The 15,976-nt window shown below is 52.8% G+C and overlaps 6 protein-coding genes across 6 annotated transcripts; 3 read left to right on the plus strand and 3 right to left on the minus strand.

The window, feature by feature from the left end:
• Nucleotides 1-433: 433 nt before the first annotated feature.
• On the minus strand, nucleotides 434-886 carry PODANS_3_8805 (uncharacterized protein; the record flags this gene model as incomplete). Its single annotated transcript, XM_001909653.1, has 1 exon — nucleotides 434-886. One exon carries the CDS (start codon nucleotides 884-886, stop codon nucleotides 434-436), a length of 453 nt encoding a protein of 150 aa, XP_001909688.1.
• A 561-nt stretch (nucleotides 887-1,447) lies between these two features.
• PODANS_3_8810 (uncharacterized protein) lies at nucleotides 1,448-3,705 on the minus strand (the record flags this gene model as incomplete). The annotated part of the gene is made up of 2 exons (XM_001909654.1): nucleotides 1,448-1,806; nucleotides 1,884-3,705. Coding segments are annotated over 2 exons (2,181 nt in total), but the record flags the coding sequence as incomplete, so codon positions are not given.
• Nucleotides 3,706-6,780: 3,075 nt separating this feature from the next.
• PODANS_3_8820 (uncharacterized protein) lies at nucleotides 6,781-7,926 on the plus strand (the record flags this gene model as incomplete). The annotated part of the gene is made up of 5 exons (XM_001909655.1): nucleotides 6,781-6,810; nucleotides 6,884-6,919; nucleotides 6,986-7,082; nucleotides 7,145-7,232; nucleotides 7,290-7,926. 5 exons carry the CDS (start codon nucleotides 6,781-6,783, stop codon nucleotides 7,924-7,926), a joined length of 888 nt encoding a protein of 295 aa, XP_001909690.1.
• A 1,036-nt stretch (nucleotides 7,927-8,962) lies between these two features.
• PODANS_3_8830 (uncharacterized protein) lies at nucleotides 8,963-9,805 on the minus strand (the record flags this gene model as incomplete). The annotated part of the gene is made up of 1 exon (XM_001909656.1): nucleotides 8,963-9,805. The coding sequence occupies one exon, from the start codon at nucleotides 9,803-9,805 to the stop codon at nucleotides 8,963-8,965; it is 843 nt and encodes a 280-aa protein (XP_001909691.1).
• Nucleotides 9,806-10,908: 1,103 nt separating this feature from the next.
• Nucleotides 10,909-12,026, plus strand: PODANS_3_8840 (uncharacterized protein; the record flags this gene model as incomplete). Its single annotated transcript, XM_001909657.1, has 2 exons — nucleotides 10,909-11,002; nucleotides 11,053-12,026. 2 exons carry the CDS (start codon nucleotides 10,909-10,911, stop codon nucleotides 12,024-12,026), a joined length of 1,068 nt encoding a protein of 355 aa, XP_001909692.1.
• A 697-nt stretch (nucleotides 12,027-12,723) lies between these two features.
• Nucleotides 12,724-15,237, plus strand: PODANS_3_8850 (uncharacterized protein; the record flags this gene model as incomplete). The annotated part of the gene is made up of 3 exons (XM_001909658.1): nucleotides 12,724-13,188; nucleotides 13,259-13,654; nucleotides 13,711-15,237. 3 exons carry the CDS (start codon nucleotides 12,724-12,726, stop codon nucleotides 15,235-15,237), a joined length of 2,388 nt encoding a protein of 795 aa, XP_001909693.1.
• Nucleotides 15,238-15,976: the final 739 nt, after the last annotated feature.

The following is a 15,976-nucleotide window of genomic DNA, read 5'->3' on the forward strand; positions in this document are numbered from 1 at the left end:
CCAAGCTTTTTGCTTGTATCTCCCTCCCCTCAGCCTGGATAAAGCCGACACCCAATCTGCGCCCGCCCATCCTTTGTAGATCCGCTATATCAGGGTATCTGCCTGTCCCAGTCCCTTTCCTTTCGCTTGTGCTCATATTGGCGCAGTTTCGACTGTCTTGAGTGTTTCGTTTCGGAAGCTCGACTCGTGTCGTGAAACTTGAACTGCCTTTTCCCACCATCACAAGCCAGCTCAGCTCAGCTTCCAGCCCACCTAGATAGATAGCAAGGCAAATGCCGTTGTCAAACCGCATCTCCCGCCCCTCGGTTCCTGCCGGCCATCGGCCCAGGCACGCCTCACATGGTGTACTGTCATCACCGTGCAGCACAAAGCTTCCCGCAGTCTTGGCGACCACCATTAACCACCACCCTCCCTTCATTGTAAACCGCAAAAATCACCTCAAACACAACCCCATACTCTCATTCAACATCCCCACCACCCCCTCCCACCCCCTCCACCTCAACCCCCGTTCCTTGACAACATCCCCCCCCCTCTCCGCCAACCTCTTCTTCACCTTCTCGCTAGCCTTCTCAACCTCCTCCCTCTCCCTCAGCAGATGCTTCCAGCTCTTCCTGTCCACCCTCGTCCTCTCCCAGTGCACCCTCACCAACGTCTTGCAAATCCTGTGCTCCAACCCCCTCGACTGAGACGCCGCGTGAAAAAACCAAACCGTCCTCCTGATCCTCTCGGGGTGGTAGCTCGCCAGGTTGGACCTATCCCGAAAGGCGAGACGGAGTTGGTCCCGGATCACGTACCGCGCCGGCTTGGAGTACTGGACTGCCTGGAGGGCTGAGCGGTAGAGGTGCCGGTACGAGGTCAGGAGTTCGGTTGTGGTGGGGGTTGTCATGACGATGAAGATCTGGTGTTGAGCTGAGTCGAATTTCGTAGTGTGAAGAAACTGAAGAAAAGGTCAAAGCGGTTGTAAGAAAGCGAGAGATCCGATGGCTTCAGAAATTCATAGCTTGTGTGCACGGACCATATGACGGACTGCCGTCTTTTTGAGATGGCTTAAGCTTAAGAGCAGCAATATTCCCAATGAAGACACCAAATAGATTCAATACAACCAATTGATACAGAGTACCATCTCTGCCTAATTCAAGTACCTATCCAAGACGTCCGCAAACACTGTAGTATATACTACGATTGTAATTATACATTCCGCTCCCCATTCCTTCCCTTCCAACCCATGTTCTACCAACACACCAAAAAAAAACAACCTCATTCAAAGTGGTGTCACTGTACTCCCGCACCTCTTCCAGAACAAATTCCCTATGTGGAGAAGCAAAGAACCGAAAGCCATACCCAGCAGCCCATCTCGATGACCAGCGTTCCCGCGCCATCTATATGCATTCAAAAAAAGAACCACACATTCCTCCTCTATTCAAAGTGCACCCTTCCCTTTCCATGTCTAATCACCCCGTTGGTCGATAGGAGCGTACTGTCCGCTAGGACTCGAGCCACCACGGCCCATAAGCCTTGACAACCAACCGCCCAAACCTCCTCTACTTTGTTGCCTGGAGGACTGGGCCTTGGGATCACCGACCGACGTTGGTGGATCGATGTTCAGTCCTGGAATCGCACTTCCCGGTCCAAATCTCGCCGGCGAGGCGCGGCCTCTGATGTCAAGGGGCGGAATGGGCGACCCGGAGCGCACGAGCGGATCGGACTCGGCGTGCAAGGCTGGCGTCGAACCAGCAGGTGTGCCCAGCGCGCGAGTGGCGTCGCCAAAGAGGGCGTCCATGTCCTCGAGGCGGACACCGCGGGTTTCTGGGTAGATAAAGTATACTAGGGATATTGTTAGACTTTGACTTTCAAAAAAATTAGCAAGGCAGCGGTCAACTTACCAACAACGAAGCTGACGGCACACCAGAATGCGTGGACAAGGTACAACCTCCAGTGAATCCAGTCTTGGAGAATGGGTGTCATCTGACCCACCAACCAGTTGCAAGCCCAGTTCGTGGCTGTTGACAGACTGGCACCCTTGGAGCGAATCTTGAGAGGGAGAATCTCCGGGGGGTAGAGCCAGGGGATAGGTCCCCATGAGTATCCGAACGCAGCGTTGTAGATCATGACCATGATGACAACCATTGTTGGCGTCGATGGCACGTCGATGTACAAAAAGTACGAAATGGCTGACAGCGAGAGGACCATCATAACAGCACCGGACAGCAGGATAGGCCTCCGGCCCCACCGGTCCACCATGTACCATGGCGGGATTGTCGACAGTAGGTATGTGATACCATTGAACCCGGCCATTAGAATAGCGTCGTGACCAACCCAACCAGCTGACTCGAACACCATCGGCGCGTAGTATGAGATAACGTTGATACCGTTGAGCTGGGCCAGGGCCTGTGCTGACATGGCGATAAAGACTCGCCTGCCATACCGCTTGAACATCTCGGAATATGTGCGCTCGCCTTCCTGCCGTTGGAGGAGAACGTCCATCTTAATGTCGCGGAATTCCTCGCGAGCGCGGGGATCGTGAATGTCACCGCCACCGTACAGGTTGGCAATGACCACGATACCTTCCTCGTCATGGTCGTGGTCCAGGAGCCATCTAAAATGGGTTAGCGCGCGGTTCACATGCGTGGTGTAAGTGGTAGCGACAAACCTGGGCGATTCGACGATAATCAGACTACCCAAACCAAGAAGACCTCCCATAATGCATTGCATCATCAGGGGCAGCCTCCATGAGGTGTTGCTCTCAATGAAGCCACAGAAATAATCCACCCACACCGAGGTCGTGTAACCAACAATATTGCCGGTAAACTCAATGCAGGCGAGCTTTCCACGGTTGTGTGGAGGTGAGATTTCAGACTGATATACCGGGACGATAGTTGAGAGCATGCCAACTCCCAAACCAGCCACAAACCTACCAACCATCATCATGACCATGTTCGTCGCGGCTGTTTGCAGCCCACCTCCAACGAAGAAGATCATTGATCCGTACAGAATCGTTTTTCTTCTCCCGATAATATCTCCAATATGCCCAACACAGAGGGACGATATTAATGCACCAATTTCCAAGATAGCAACCATTGTTGCTATTTCTGCATTGGAAGGTTGGTGGAAATACTCCTTGAAAAAGGGACCGGTGATGATCCCCGACATCACACCCTGATCATATCCGAAGAGAAACACGCCCAAAGAAACGAAAATAGAAGTAAAATAAATCAACGGCTTGCCCGTCAGGCCGTGGATGGAACTCGAGCTGCCCGTCATGATGGTGGCTAGTAGCTGTTCTGCCTTGCTAACGTGACGGTGCGCAGCAGTTGGGATGTGGATTGCCTCTTTGCTAACAGCGCCAGTGTAGCGAGAGGATGACCGGCTTCTGCTAGAAGACGGCTCTCGGTATCGGACTTTCTTTTTGTGTCTGGGATGGCGTTTGATGACACCTGCAAGGGCTTCGTCGTCGTTTAATCGCTTGCGCAAGGGATCTTCTTCGGCGAGCTGCTCGGCGATGTCGCCCGTGTCGGTCCACGAAGAGTTCCCTGAGTCGTCCTCCGACTCTGAACTCGCGGGCTCATCAATGAAATGGCCCTGTCGGGATGATCGGGAGGTGTTATTGTGCACAGGAAGGGTTCGGAGGGGAATGTTCGAGGGGAGACGGGACGGGTTGGAAGTCGGAATCTTGTCGGTTATGGGGCTGGTTCGCAGCAGCCTCCGTCTGCAGTGGGAGAGGGTCGAGTTGGAGATGTGTGTGTTTTACAGTTGCCGGCTCCGCAGAAGGCGAAGACATTCGGTCAGATGACTCTGGGAAATGCAGAAAGCTAAACAGCCAAACAACAAAAAACTAGGCACGCTGCAGTGTCGGTCCCAATGGGAGATGCGGCGGTGGTGTAAGTTGGCACCCTTTGACGCACGGGGTTAACCCCGGCTGCCCTGTGGGCGGATTCAGCGGAGCCGCCAAGCCACCATCCCGCAAACCAGGGGGTCCTAAAAACGTCCACTCATCCCCGCTGCCTTGTTCAACCATCTCCGCAACCAACTTTTGGTCCTCTTCTTACAGCACGCCAAGTCACCCCCTCCAATGTCAATCCTGCAAATCGCTGCTGATACCGGCAGCCGGCACAGAAGAGCCCTGGGCCAATCTTCATCTTATCACGTTTGACCCGTCTGCCGACTTTAGGGGTTCAAAAACCCGCGGCCATCCTGTCATCCTGTTAATGTTGTTCCACACACAAACTCCATGGACTCTCACAAGACGACTTTGAGCTCATCACGCGGCAACCTATTTTCGAAATCGACCGCCTCTGCTTAATCAGGCAACCCACCACCCTGTTCAAGTCCGACGGAAACTCGAATAGATGCTGTCCTGGAGGGATCAAATGTTTGAAACGTGAAACATGCTGTTTCCCTCACGCCGTCCCACGTTGTCTGTCGTTCCATGACTGTGGGTGAGGCGCGATTCCAGCTCACGAGCTGACATGCCTGTGAGGTTACGCAAGGCTCGCCTCAAAAAGCTCAGCACCGGCTGCAGTACGATCAACCAGGCTGAGGAATTGAACCAACGAGCGCCGATGTTTTGACATTCACACCCATCTGGGTTTCTTCGGCGTCATCCAGCTTGAAACAGACCACGCCGCAGCCAGCTTATGTTGGTGATGCAACAACAACCCATAGAGCCATTCGGTAGACACTGACTGACACAGCCATACTTGAATTCGCTTGCCGGGTGGCCGAATGCCTTATATATATCAAACAGCTTCACTGCCATGCAAAATATGCAACGTCAGGACAAAATTCTGCGAGGCTTCCACGCCCCTCCCTTGCATCCGTTGTGCCCCTGGGGCTCATCATGCAGAAGCTCCCTCCCCGCGGCCGCTATGATGTTTCTCGGGAGACAGGAGACATGGACCATCCCAGAAGGGAAGTCGAGCATGAATCGCCAGGCCGGGGACTGAATGATGCTGAGCTCAGGAATGGGGCAATTCAATAAAGGCCCCCTGCATGGCCGTTTTTGAGATCTAGTGATATTGCTAACCTTCATTACAGTATACGGACGTCGGCGTTCGTCCTACGATACACATGAAACGCTGTGTTCGCTCAAATTTCCAGATGCAACCATGCAAGCCAGATCGTGGGGGGAAAGAGAGTACTATAATGGATGGTACTCGGGCCGGATAATATTCACGGAGTGTTGTCGAGTTGCCCAACTTGTCCTCTCGACCGCGGTGTCATGATTCCAGAACAGTTTGTATTCGATGAGCCGCCGACAACAGTTGCTTGCTGTATCATATTGGAAATCAGGTATTGCCCCTACTTCTGATACGATAAAGCACAAGGCGTTGGCCAAGACCACCTATGTTGTCTTGCAAGTATTAATTTCTAGAGTTTAGAATTGTCTCTTGTCTAGAGTTATAATCGTAGTAGGAGCAATATCCAGCGCTCGGACCATTCATTTCATCTTCTCCCGCTCTTACAGCAAGCCAATCTTGCCTTGCATGGGACGAAACAGTGGGAATGCAAGTCACATCTCGAGCCGACCGAAAAACCTTGGTCTGAGGCGTTCGTCCAGTAGTGGCTTCGACAGGGGTGGGTGAGGTGTTTTGGAGAAAACACCAGTGACTGGTGCCCAGACTTTGGATCTCGGAGCAATGAGAGACGGCTCCCTTGCGTCCAGCTCATCGTGCATAATGGTGGTCTCCCTTCACCCATTATCCATACATAGCTGGCAGTGCTTTTCTGCCTCTGGCCTCGACGTGTCGGACCACACTGCTACCATCTAGGAGAATACATAACCAGAATACCGACCTCGACCTGACGCCTGCGCCGCCACAGCTTCCGTCATCCTAGTGGAGAGGCCAAGTCACCGATACCGACACAGCCAACGGCTGAGCCGAATATAGCATCGGTTGAAGGATGCTCCGTACACAGAAAACAAAAGAACAGAGCAGTAAGAGAAGTCAGGTTGCGTCGTATCTATAATCTCGGCTTCCATCAACACTCGAGCTCTCTTGATCAGCCGGTTGGCCCCGAATCTGACGGTGATTTCACAAGAGGCTGGGGTTTGGTTCCTGGAACAGGCAAGTGGACAAGGGCACCCGGCCAATCGCGTGAGCGCAACCGAGGTGTGGGTCACCCTTGCGTGCCACCGAAACGGGGCGCGCTATCCTGTGTTCTGTGTCCCTGCCGCGGACGTTGGGTGAGGTGAGTGGCTCGACAGTGGCTGCCCCAGGGCATTGAGTTTTATAATTATTGCGGCGATCCGACTGCTGCCCGCCCGCAGCTCCTCCTCGTCGCCTGTTTTTCCAGTTTCTCCCCCCCCAACCCCAATCACCACAGCAATTATATCTGCGCCACAGCATTTATCTGCTCCCGAACCATTCACTCCGAGTATCGCATGCTGCTCCCGACTACAGAATAACTCCAATCATTAGCGCATGGTTTTCAGACGAGAGGAGGACGCCGACGACGACGATCAGTTTGCGCGCAAACAGAGCTGGCAGTAAGGAACCACGAACGAGAGGCTGGGAGCTGCAGCAAAAGCCAGGGTCCCCCACCGCCAGCATCCTGCGATCCCAGGTCACGACTATCGATCACGGACGAAAAGGCGGAGAATTATTCAAAAGAGCTGAAAAGCCAACTGTGAAGGGGGGCCAACTTTGTCAATTGCGTAAAATCGCTTGGGGAAAGAAAGGACAATAACGAGGAGAGGCCACCGACAAAACCTGAAACACAACAAACACCCGAGACAATTTCTACGCGCGACGGTCAGAAATCGCACGACAACAACACACAATGGGGTCAACAAAATTTGGCAACTTCGAGGTGAGCGCGCACCTACCGGCATCGCATGCAGGGTTTTGCGCAGGGACGAAACTAACCACAAACTTGGGATCAGGACTTTTGTCGTGACACAACTCTTCCAGTCTGCAATGTAAGCCATCCCAACAGTCGATCACTACAGTGCCAATTGGTCCCCTCAGATGCTGACCAGACACAGGTTCTCTCAAAAACCCATAATCAGGATGGAGATTGGGGCGGATGCAAGTTGAGAGGCATTACGCTGCCAGGCGAGGATAGATACCTCGGTAACTTGGGTATGATGTCCCAAGGGTCTCGCGTCTTTATTTACAGATGGAATTCCTGACATTTTTTTTAGGATCGATTCTGCTTGCGGGAATTGCTATTCTTGTCACCATCTCTCTTATTCTTAAGTCGGAAAGAAAAAGGGCAGCTGTAGGACGAAGGTCAGTGCATTATCATGCGCACGTCAAACCTTTGGACAGGAGCTAACGGAACTGCAGGGAAATGCAAGTGTTTTTGGTCGGTTATCTGCTTGTGTCTATTGCGGAGATTTTCTCGATAGGAGAATTCCCCTTGAACGACCAAGTACGAGTGGTTTTCAGCGCTATCCACATTGGTGCTATCGCGGCGACAACATGGCTGCTTTTCATCAACGGTATTGTGGGTTACCAGCTGATGGACGACGGCACGATTCTCTCCCTCGCACTCACCATTGGCTCGGCACTTGCATGGCTCATTGGTGTTGGATACATCGCCCTCGACACCGGTTACCAGTGGACTACCCAATGGCAGGGCAGCCTTGAGCCTCCCAACCGCAGCATTGCGCTCTACGTCACCTACCTCCTCCTGCCCCTGGTTTGGGTTGTCTTTTTTGTCGTCCTGGAGCTCGTCCTCGTCATTAAGGTGCTCGGCGAGACGAGGCCGTTGCTGTTCCTGGGCGCGGCAGCTCTCAGCTTCGCCGTGGGTCAAATCTTCAACTTTGTTGTCAGCCCCTACATTTGCAACGGCACGTCAGGCGCCATCGATGGTTCTCTGTTTCAGACATTATTCACCTTTGTTGCGGTTACGGTGGTGTGGTTCTTTTGGTCTAGCATCACGGAGGACGACTGGCCTATTCAGCCGACGCAATACCCATAAGGTAATGTTTTTTTTGGGGGGGGCATTCATGCAAACAAAACACCAAAACCAAAACGAAATCGAGTAACGATTTGAGATACCCGCGCAGTTTTATTAATGACAGCAGCAAGCAAGCACACACACTTTTATGGGAGCAACGGAGTTTTACAGCGGTTTTTTTTTCTTTTTTTCTTTTTTGACGCTCTTTTGTCATTCATATCTTGGGTGGGGGGGGGGGGGGGGGGTGGCGGTTATTGATATTTTGGGGACGAAGATGAGGATGGAAGCGATACACAGCGAGCGAGCCGAGACGAGTGGAAGGGAGGAAGGAAAAGTGAAAGAGATTATGATACCAAGGGTTTAATATGGATTAACTACATACGGAAGTGCGAACCTGCACAAGGGAAACGGACGATCAAAGGGGAGAGTGAGTTGAAGTATAACTTTCCACCGAACGATATATCATTATAGCCACACAGAAAACGGGGGGTTTGGTAGGAATGGAACGGGAGAAAAAGAAAGAAAGAAAGTTAATGTGAATTTGATGTGCGATACAAGTGGGGATGAATGAATATGGTGGTGGGTTTGTGTTGTTGTTGTTGTTGTTGTTGTTGTTGTAATGATGTTGTTGTGTTGGGTTGGCGAAGGGGAAGCGAGTTGAATTAGAAAAAGATGTACATGTCTGTTTTTCGTGTGTTTTCGTGTGTTTGGCTGCTTGGTAGATACCCTGTTCGAGCAATCGTGGTTGTCTAGTCAGGAATGGATAGCAATGCAATGCGTACAGAGAGAGTGTGGTTTATCATATTTTGCGATTATTATGAATGGCCTTGACTACCATCAACAAACCAACCATTAGACAATTGATAGTTAGCGGTAAAAAGAAGATACCTCAGTCCCATAAACTCCAACCCCAAAAGTCCCACACCAGCTCTTCTTGGTGCTGCCTTTCGTTTCCTTCCCCTCCTCATCACCACCACACTACGAAATATCCATACTTGTATTTTCCCAACCCCAACCCCTCTCCATCCTACACTCTTTCCCCTTTGCATCCTCCTCATCAATACTCCCTCAACCCCAACTTCCCCAGCTGAATCCTAGGAAACACGCCCCCCGCAACCAACACAACCCCCAACACCACTCCCACTCTCGACACCCCCAACTGCCCCTTTACATAATCCGTCCACGCCGCGCTCCCCGTAGTCGCCAGAATCATCAACAAAACCCCATACCCAAGATACCGATGCCACTTCCAGACCTTCTTTGCCTTTTCCTCCCCTCCCCACACACTGGGCGTGACATAAATCGTGAACCCAAACAGATACTGCAGTCCCAGCAACGAGACTGTCGCAACCCCCAAATAAGCGTGCACAGAGTGGAAGTGAGGCAGTTTGTTGGCGTGTTTGTTTGTTTCGATTATTACTGTTCCTGATAGGAAGAGCAAAAAGGATAAAAGGTGAAGCCAGGCGTGGAATTTGGCCGCGCGGGTTTTGGCTAGGGGGAGGGATTTTGTTGTTGGTTGGAGGAGGAGGATTGCTTCTGTTGCGACGAGGAGGCCGGTGAGTTGGAGGATTGGGTGGGGCACTAAGAGAGGTAAAAGGGGGTGGTGGGTTAGGAGGGGGATGAGGATTGAGAGGAGGAGGAGGAGGAGGCCGGTTTGGGAGAGGATGCCGGTTCCTGTTGAGGGGAGGTTAGTCAAAGGGGGAAATGGGAGGGGAAAAGGGGGAAACAAACCGAGATAGAGGTTGCGGTACATGGGGGCGTTGGGGCGTTGGATTGCGTCGCCTGGTCGGCCTAAGAGGGGCTCGTTTTCGTTTGGTTGTTGATGGGTGTCAGGTTCTTCCTGGTGAGGGTGTATCTCGTCCGGCAAGCGCGGGAGGGAAGGGGTGGTTGTGGAGGTCATCTTGAATGAAGGGGGCTCTTATAAGAGCTGTGGAGGGTGTGAGTTGGTGATGGATGATGATATGGCTGGGTTTAGTCTCGAGCCAGCACGAACCCAAACGAAAATGGCTGCGAGTAGCTCGAGTGGGAAGTCTGGTTGCTGATATGGACGGTCTCAGACACAAGTCGGCGGGAAAAGGCGTGAAGTTGACAGACGCCACGGACGACACAACCCAGCTGAAGGAGCTGGAAAGGAAAGGGCAAGGGCAAAGTGACGCGGACAAGATCGTCGGCTTGTGTCACCCTTTATGCCGCTTCTCCCCCCCAAGCTATCGAATCATTACCAATCCGGTCACAAGTTGACGGAAGAAAACATGCATGCATCACGCCAGTTAGTGAAACTAAATCGGGAAGCCACTAGTTTCAAGCCTCTGCCGTCTCTCTTGAACTGTAAGCTCCAGGAGATATTCCACAGCTAACATGGAGTCTTGTCGTCAAGTTAAACTTTCCCCAGAGAGATCACCTCACTTGCTTCTGATGGCGCGGTCCAGGTCGGTGATGACGGCACCGAGGCGGCCGAGCTGAGAGACAAGCTGGCTGACCAATCACTTCACACCGATTTTCATGGCCCCAGTTATGCGGGGTCGCTCCCGTTCGGACCGGTATCTTATCAATTTGTGCCGCCGTGTGCCGATGTGCCCCGCGTCTTCGTTTCTCGAACCTGCATCCGAGAGGACGGCCGGCCGATTGTGCATGTTTTCTGTTAGTCACCTCCGGTTGCTTGGGGAGTCGGAGAAGGTGTCTAGGACTCTAGAAGGACCCATCGGCTCGCCTCCATCTCCACTTTCAAAGGCAGGCCTGCCATCGGAGCTGGCCGACTTCCACTCGTTCTTCTGTGCGGGCCACTGGGTTGGGGAGGAGGCGGATAGGAGACTGACGTTGGATTTAAACGAAACCGTTTCCCCGGCTCTTGTGTCATATGCTTTGATAACGATCGTTGATACGGCCGGCATCGGTTGGAACTGATAGGCTTATAAGTGTGCCCTCTGTGCCGCCTTGAAATTACATATCATCTATTTGGCCTTCTTACCTTCAATTGCACTTTGAACCTCACAGTTGCCCACCATGGCTGATGACTACGGATACGCTACCGAGGCCGTCCCGGCCACTTCGGTCTCTGCCGAATACATCGACAAGACCTTCAAGTCAACCGCCATTGGTAGGTGCAATTCTGTCTCACGGCAGGATGCCGTGCTAACCATCTTGCAGATTTGGTCTCAGCCACTCTTGGAGGTGAAGTTCTTGGCTTCTCAGACCAATGGTTTGCTGATGCTGCCAACTTGATCAACCCACTTCCCCCAGTTAGAAAACCGGGGAAGATGGTTTACACCGGTGCCTGGTATGACGGCTGGGAGACCAGAAGACACAACACTGAGCCCTTCGATTGGGTGGTGATCCGCCTGGGAGTTAGCTCTGGTACTGTCGAGGGCATTGAAGTCGACACTGCCTACTTCAACGGCAACCACGCCCCTGCCATCTCAGTCGAGGGCTGCTTCAGCCAAAACAACGAGGAGGTCCTCTCATGGAAGGGAGGCCGTGGTGGTTGGGAGACTATTCTCGGGCTTCAGGAGTGCGGCCCCAGCCAGAGATTTGGGTGGAAGTTGGAGAATCCCACCAACAAGCAATACACACACGTCCGTTTGAACATGTACCCGGACGGTGGTATCGCCAGATTCCGCCTCTTTGGTCATGCCGTTCCCGTCTTTCCAGAGGATACTAATGCCATCATCGACTTGGCTGCCGCCCAAAACGGAGGAGTTGCTGTCTCGTGCAGTGATGAGCACTTTGGAACCAAGGACAACCTGATCCTGCCTGGCAGAGGCAAGGATATGGGAGACGGCTGGGAGACAGCTCGATCTCGTGGTAAGGGTCATATTGATTGGACCATTATCAAGCTTGGAGCGCCGGCTTACATCCAGAATTTCCTTGTTGACACGGCTCACTTCCGAGGAAACTACCCTCAAAGGGTTGAGCTTGAAGCTATCGAGTGGAAGGGAGATGGTGAACTCGGGCCCGATGCTGAGGGTTGGGTGAAGGTAGCAGAGCCGATCAAGACTGGCCCAGATGCCGAACACCCAGCAGACAGCTTGGTCAAGGACAAGGTGTTTACCCACGTCAAGCTCATCATTGTGCCTGACGGAGGCGTGAAGCGTGTCAGAGTGTTTGCGAAGCGTGCCGTTTGAGCCGTCGAGGTGAAACTGACTGGGAGCGGCGTGGCGGTTGAACGTTGAACAAACTGAAGGGATAGATAGAAAAAGGAGGACAGATAGCCAGATCGAACCGATTGATGTCACCAAACGAGACCATATTAAGCCATGTGACCCAAGATCAATAGCGAGAAGAGTTGGATATTGGTTCAAAAAGATCATCAAACAAGGAGATTGAGATTAATGGTCTTCGTCTCTCTTATCCAACGCACGGGCCATCGAGGTGGGGAGGGCTGCGACTCGCTGTTGAATGATGCGGCCAAGGGCCAAAGCCCAGACTTTAAACATGCCTAACGCCTCAAGGGGGAGCGCAACTGTCGGGTCAAACGCCGTTTTCTAGCTTTCATCTCTCGATTTTTCCAAAACGTTGCACACTGGATTGGACACAGAGTTTTTGGCGCACCGCCAAACCCGAATGCGCATGCCGATTGCCCACGGATAACCCCTTTGCCTCGCCCGTGAGCAGCCGCCCCGGACACGCAACACGCACGCATGCCAGCTCAACCGTAGCACCCTGAGCCATGGATCTCGGGGATTCAGACGGCGGCTTCGATGCCGGCTTTGGTGGCCCGGAAAAGAAGCGCCCACTGCCCGCCGACCTGCCACGGTCACTAGACGACCGGAGACATGCTCCCGCCGAGTTGCTGGTGCCCGAGACGGAGATGTACGACGGATGGCAGGGTTGGTGTCCCTTCAACCTTCCCCTTTTTGCTCTCCCACGTCATACCGTGTGCTAACTCACGAGTCTTTTTGCTTTTCAGGACAATCGCAATTCCTGACCACGCCCATCACCGCGAAGCCGTTATCGTTTGGCAACCTGACGCTGGATGACCCCAACTACGAGGAGGAGTTGACAAAGGGCGGCCCGGACAGCGAGAAACGGCTTATGGAAATGCTTGCCGCCCAGGCCGCACACACAACGAGCGCCGTGTTCGAGGACGAGGATGTCGTCGCTGCCGATCCGAAGCGGTCCGAGGAGGAGAAGAAGGATGTATTGCAGAGGACGTTCATCATGGCCGCCAGCAATGGCAACCTGGAGTCTGTAAACAAGATATTGAACGGAAAGGCCAGGGAATACATTGACGTGAATGCGCCAGACGACGAGGGGACGCCGGCCCTCATATACGCGAGCTGCTTTGTTAGTGCTATTAGCCATGCGCTCTCCCGTAAATTGCCCATGCTAATTGTTTTGGTGGTAGGGACACGAGTCGGTGGTACAGGCGTTGATTGACGCGGGAGCCGATGTCGACAAGCAGGATCGCAATCAATGGAGTGCTCTTATGTGGGCCATGACAAACAGACACAAGGGAATCGCGACGATACTTTTGGACAATGGGGCGTCGCCAGATAAGAAGACCTCGACAGGGAGGACGGCGTTCGATTTCGCTGGCCAGGATAGCGACATGAACTTTTACCTCAACGACAGTGGCGGGTATGGCATCGGAACGGTCGGGCTAGACGATGACTTTTATAAACCTGGATTTTCCCAGGACAAGTTCGAGGAAGAGTTGGCCGAAAACGAAATGCGCCGACGCATGATGATGGACAGTGCTAGGGATCTGGAGGTGGACCTTGGCAACATGGGCATCGATGACCAGCCTGAGGTTTGTAGCCCCTATTTACCCCTTTTTTTTTTCTGAGCTGATGCTAACAATCTCAGACCTTTGATGAATTCGATGAAGAAGAACAGCAGGAGTTTGACTGGTCAAGATGTCTTCACGATCAAATGTTTGTTTTCCAGGAGAGCGATCTCGACACGATCCTAGACATTGTCATCACCAACATGACACCGCAACGATCTCCAACTCAGAAACCAGTACCAGCAAACATGATTTTTCTCGGGGCCAGATATGCGCATTATCACGCCAGTCCAGAGTTACTGGCGAAGCTACTGGTAACAGCTATGGACAAGATCAACTACGTGGTGGAACAACACCAATGGGACATGACCATTCTTGCGTTCTGGATGTCCAACGCCACGCTTCTTCTACATTACCTCAAAAAAGACGACGGCCTCGTCGAGGCCACAACCGAGTTCCAAGCGCAATTGGCCGAGCTGATTAACGAAATTTTTATTCTTATCGTCCGCGACGCCGAGAGACGCCTGGACAAGGTGCTCGAACCGGCGATGCTCGACCACGAAACGATACCGGGGTTCGAAAACATCACGTTTCAAAACGAATGGAAGCTCTTCAAGAGGAAAAAAGAGGTGCAAGAAGAGCCTCTCGAGAAGCGATTACGACCTCCGTCGCCAAAACAGCGAGCGAAGCCCTCGCCACGAAACGTTACTTCCCTGCTGTCGTCCACCCTTTTTGTGCTGGATCTTTATGATGTGCACTCGGTGATCACGGCGCAGATTTCTTCGCAGCTGATATACTGGCTCGGGGCGGAGCTGTTCAACCGCATCATGTCCAACAGGAAGTATCTGGCGAGGACGAAGGCGATGCAGATCAGGATGAATATTTCTGTCTTGGAGGACTGGGTGAGGAGCAACAACCGGCAGCCGGAGCATTATGAAAAAGGGGAGATGAAGTCGACGGGGGAGACGTTGTTGGAGGCGTCGAAGAGGCACCTGGCGCCGGTGATTCAGCTGCTGCAGTGGCTGCAGTGTTTTTCGAGTTTGGGGCAGGACGACCTGGAGGCGCTGGTGGAGACGCTGCAGCAGTTGCGGAGTCTGAGTCCGCAGCAGCTGTTGCATTCGGCGGCGCATTATAGGCCGGAGGTTGGGGAGGGGGGACTGCCGAAGTCGGCGCAGAAGTATTTGGCTGCTGTTCAGAAGGAGCGGGAGGCGAGGAGGAAGGTGGCTGGGGAGGGGTCGTCGCCAGGGAAGAATAAGAATGGCGGTGGTGAGGTTCCGATGTCGCCGGTGGAGGGCGGCGGGGGGATGTTTGATGAGGAGGTGGAGGAGGCGCCGGCGAATTTGCTGCTGGATCCGGCGTTGATGCTGCCGTTTGTGCTGCCTAGCGTGACGGATATGTTGGTTAGTTATGGGGCTGGGTTTGGGGGGGTGAATAGGGAGCGGGAGAGGAAGTATTTGCCTAGTATACCGCCGGAGTTTTTGGAGAGGATTGAGAATGCGACTGGGCAGAGTGGTGGGGGTGGAGGGGGGATGGGAGGGGGAGGGATAGGGGGGATGGATAGGGGGCAGAGGTTATATGGGGGGAGGGATTGGGAGGATGAGGAGTAGAGTGGGGTTAGGGGGTTAGGGGATACTCTATAAGATTCAAATGATAGATGGGTTCTCTTTGCTGGATGGGTGTTTGTGTATAAGGGAAGCTACCAGAACAAAGAAGCATAGATGGGGGGGTTGGTTGCGATGGTTTCAGGAGAGAATATTTCCAGCGTTATTGTCCATTTACTGTTGGACTTGGATGCAAGACTCAGGGGCAGGAATGCAGACTGGGCTGGGAAGCGTTGATTGATTGCTATCCTTGGACATAATGCAGTCATTCTGCTGTAATTTACACATTCTGTCTCGGTGGTTGATTGCTTTTTTTTCTTGGGAGTGTTGGTACTCTGCAAGCTGCAAGGGACGGGACCAAAACCTACCTACGGCTGCTTGGTTGGGCCATTGGGCTTGTCTTGCCTAGGTGCTTTTCTTTTCTTCTTTTCGGCACTGAACGACACCTCTATGGTCAGCGGCGTTCGCCCCTCCTCTCTCCGACTCTCTGTCTCTGGTTCTTCTTCTTCTTCTTCTTCTTCTTCCTCTTTTCTGCAGGTACAGCTCCTCCATCATTGACGGGTACTACTCTGCGAGGTAGTATAGAAATTTGACACATCATCATCATCATCACCGACCTCGGCACTCTTCTGTTTTTCACCCTGCTTTGAGTTCTTTCCAAGCTGTCTTACCTACGGACTGTTGTCTGGTGCTTCTCTCCCTCTTCTTCCTCTGGCCACAATTCGGGCTGCCATGCATGCTCTGC

This window comes from Podospora anserina, chromosome 3 (assembly GCF_000226545.1).
Source record: "Podospora anserina S mat+ genomic DNA chromosome 3, supercontig 2".
Classification (NCBI taxonomy): Eukaryota; Fungi; Ascomycota; class Sordariomycetes; order Sordariales; family Podosporaceae; genus Podospora; species Podospora anserina.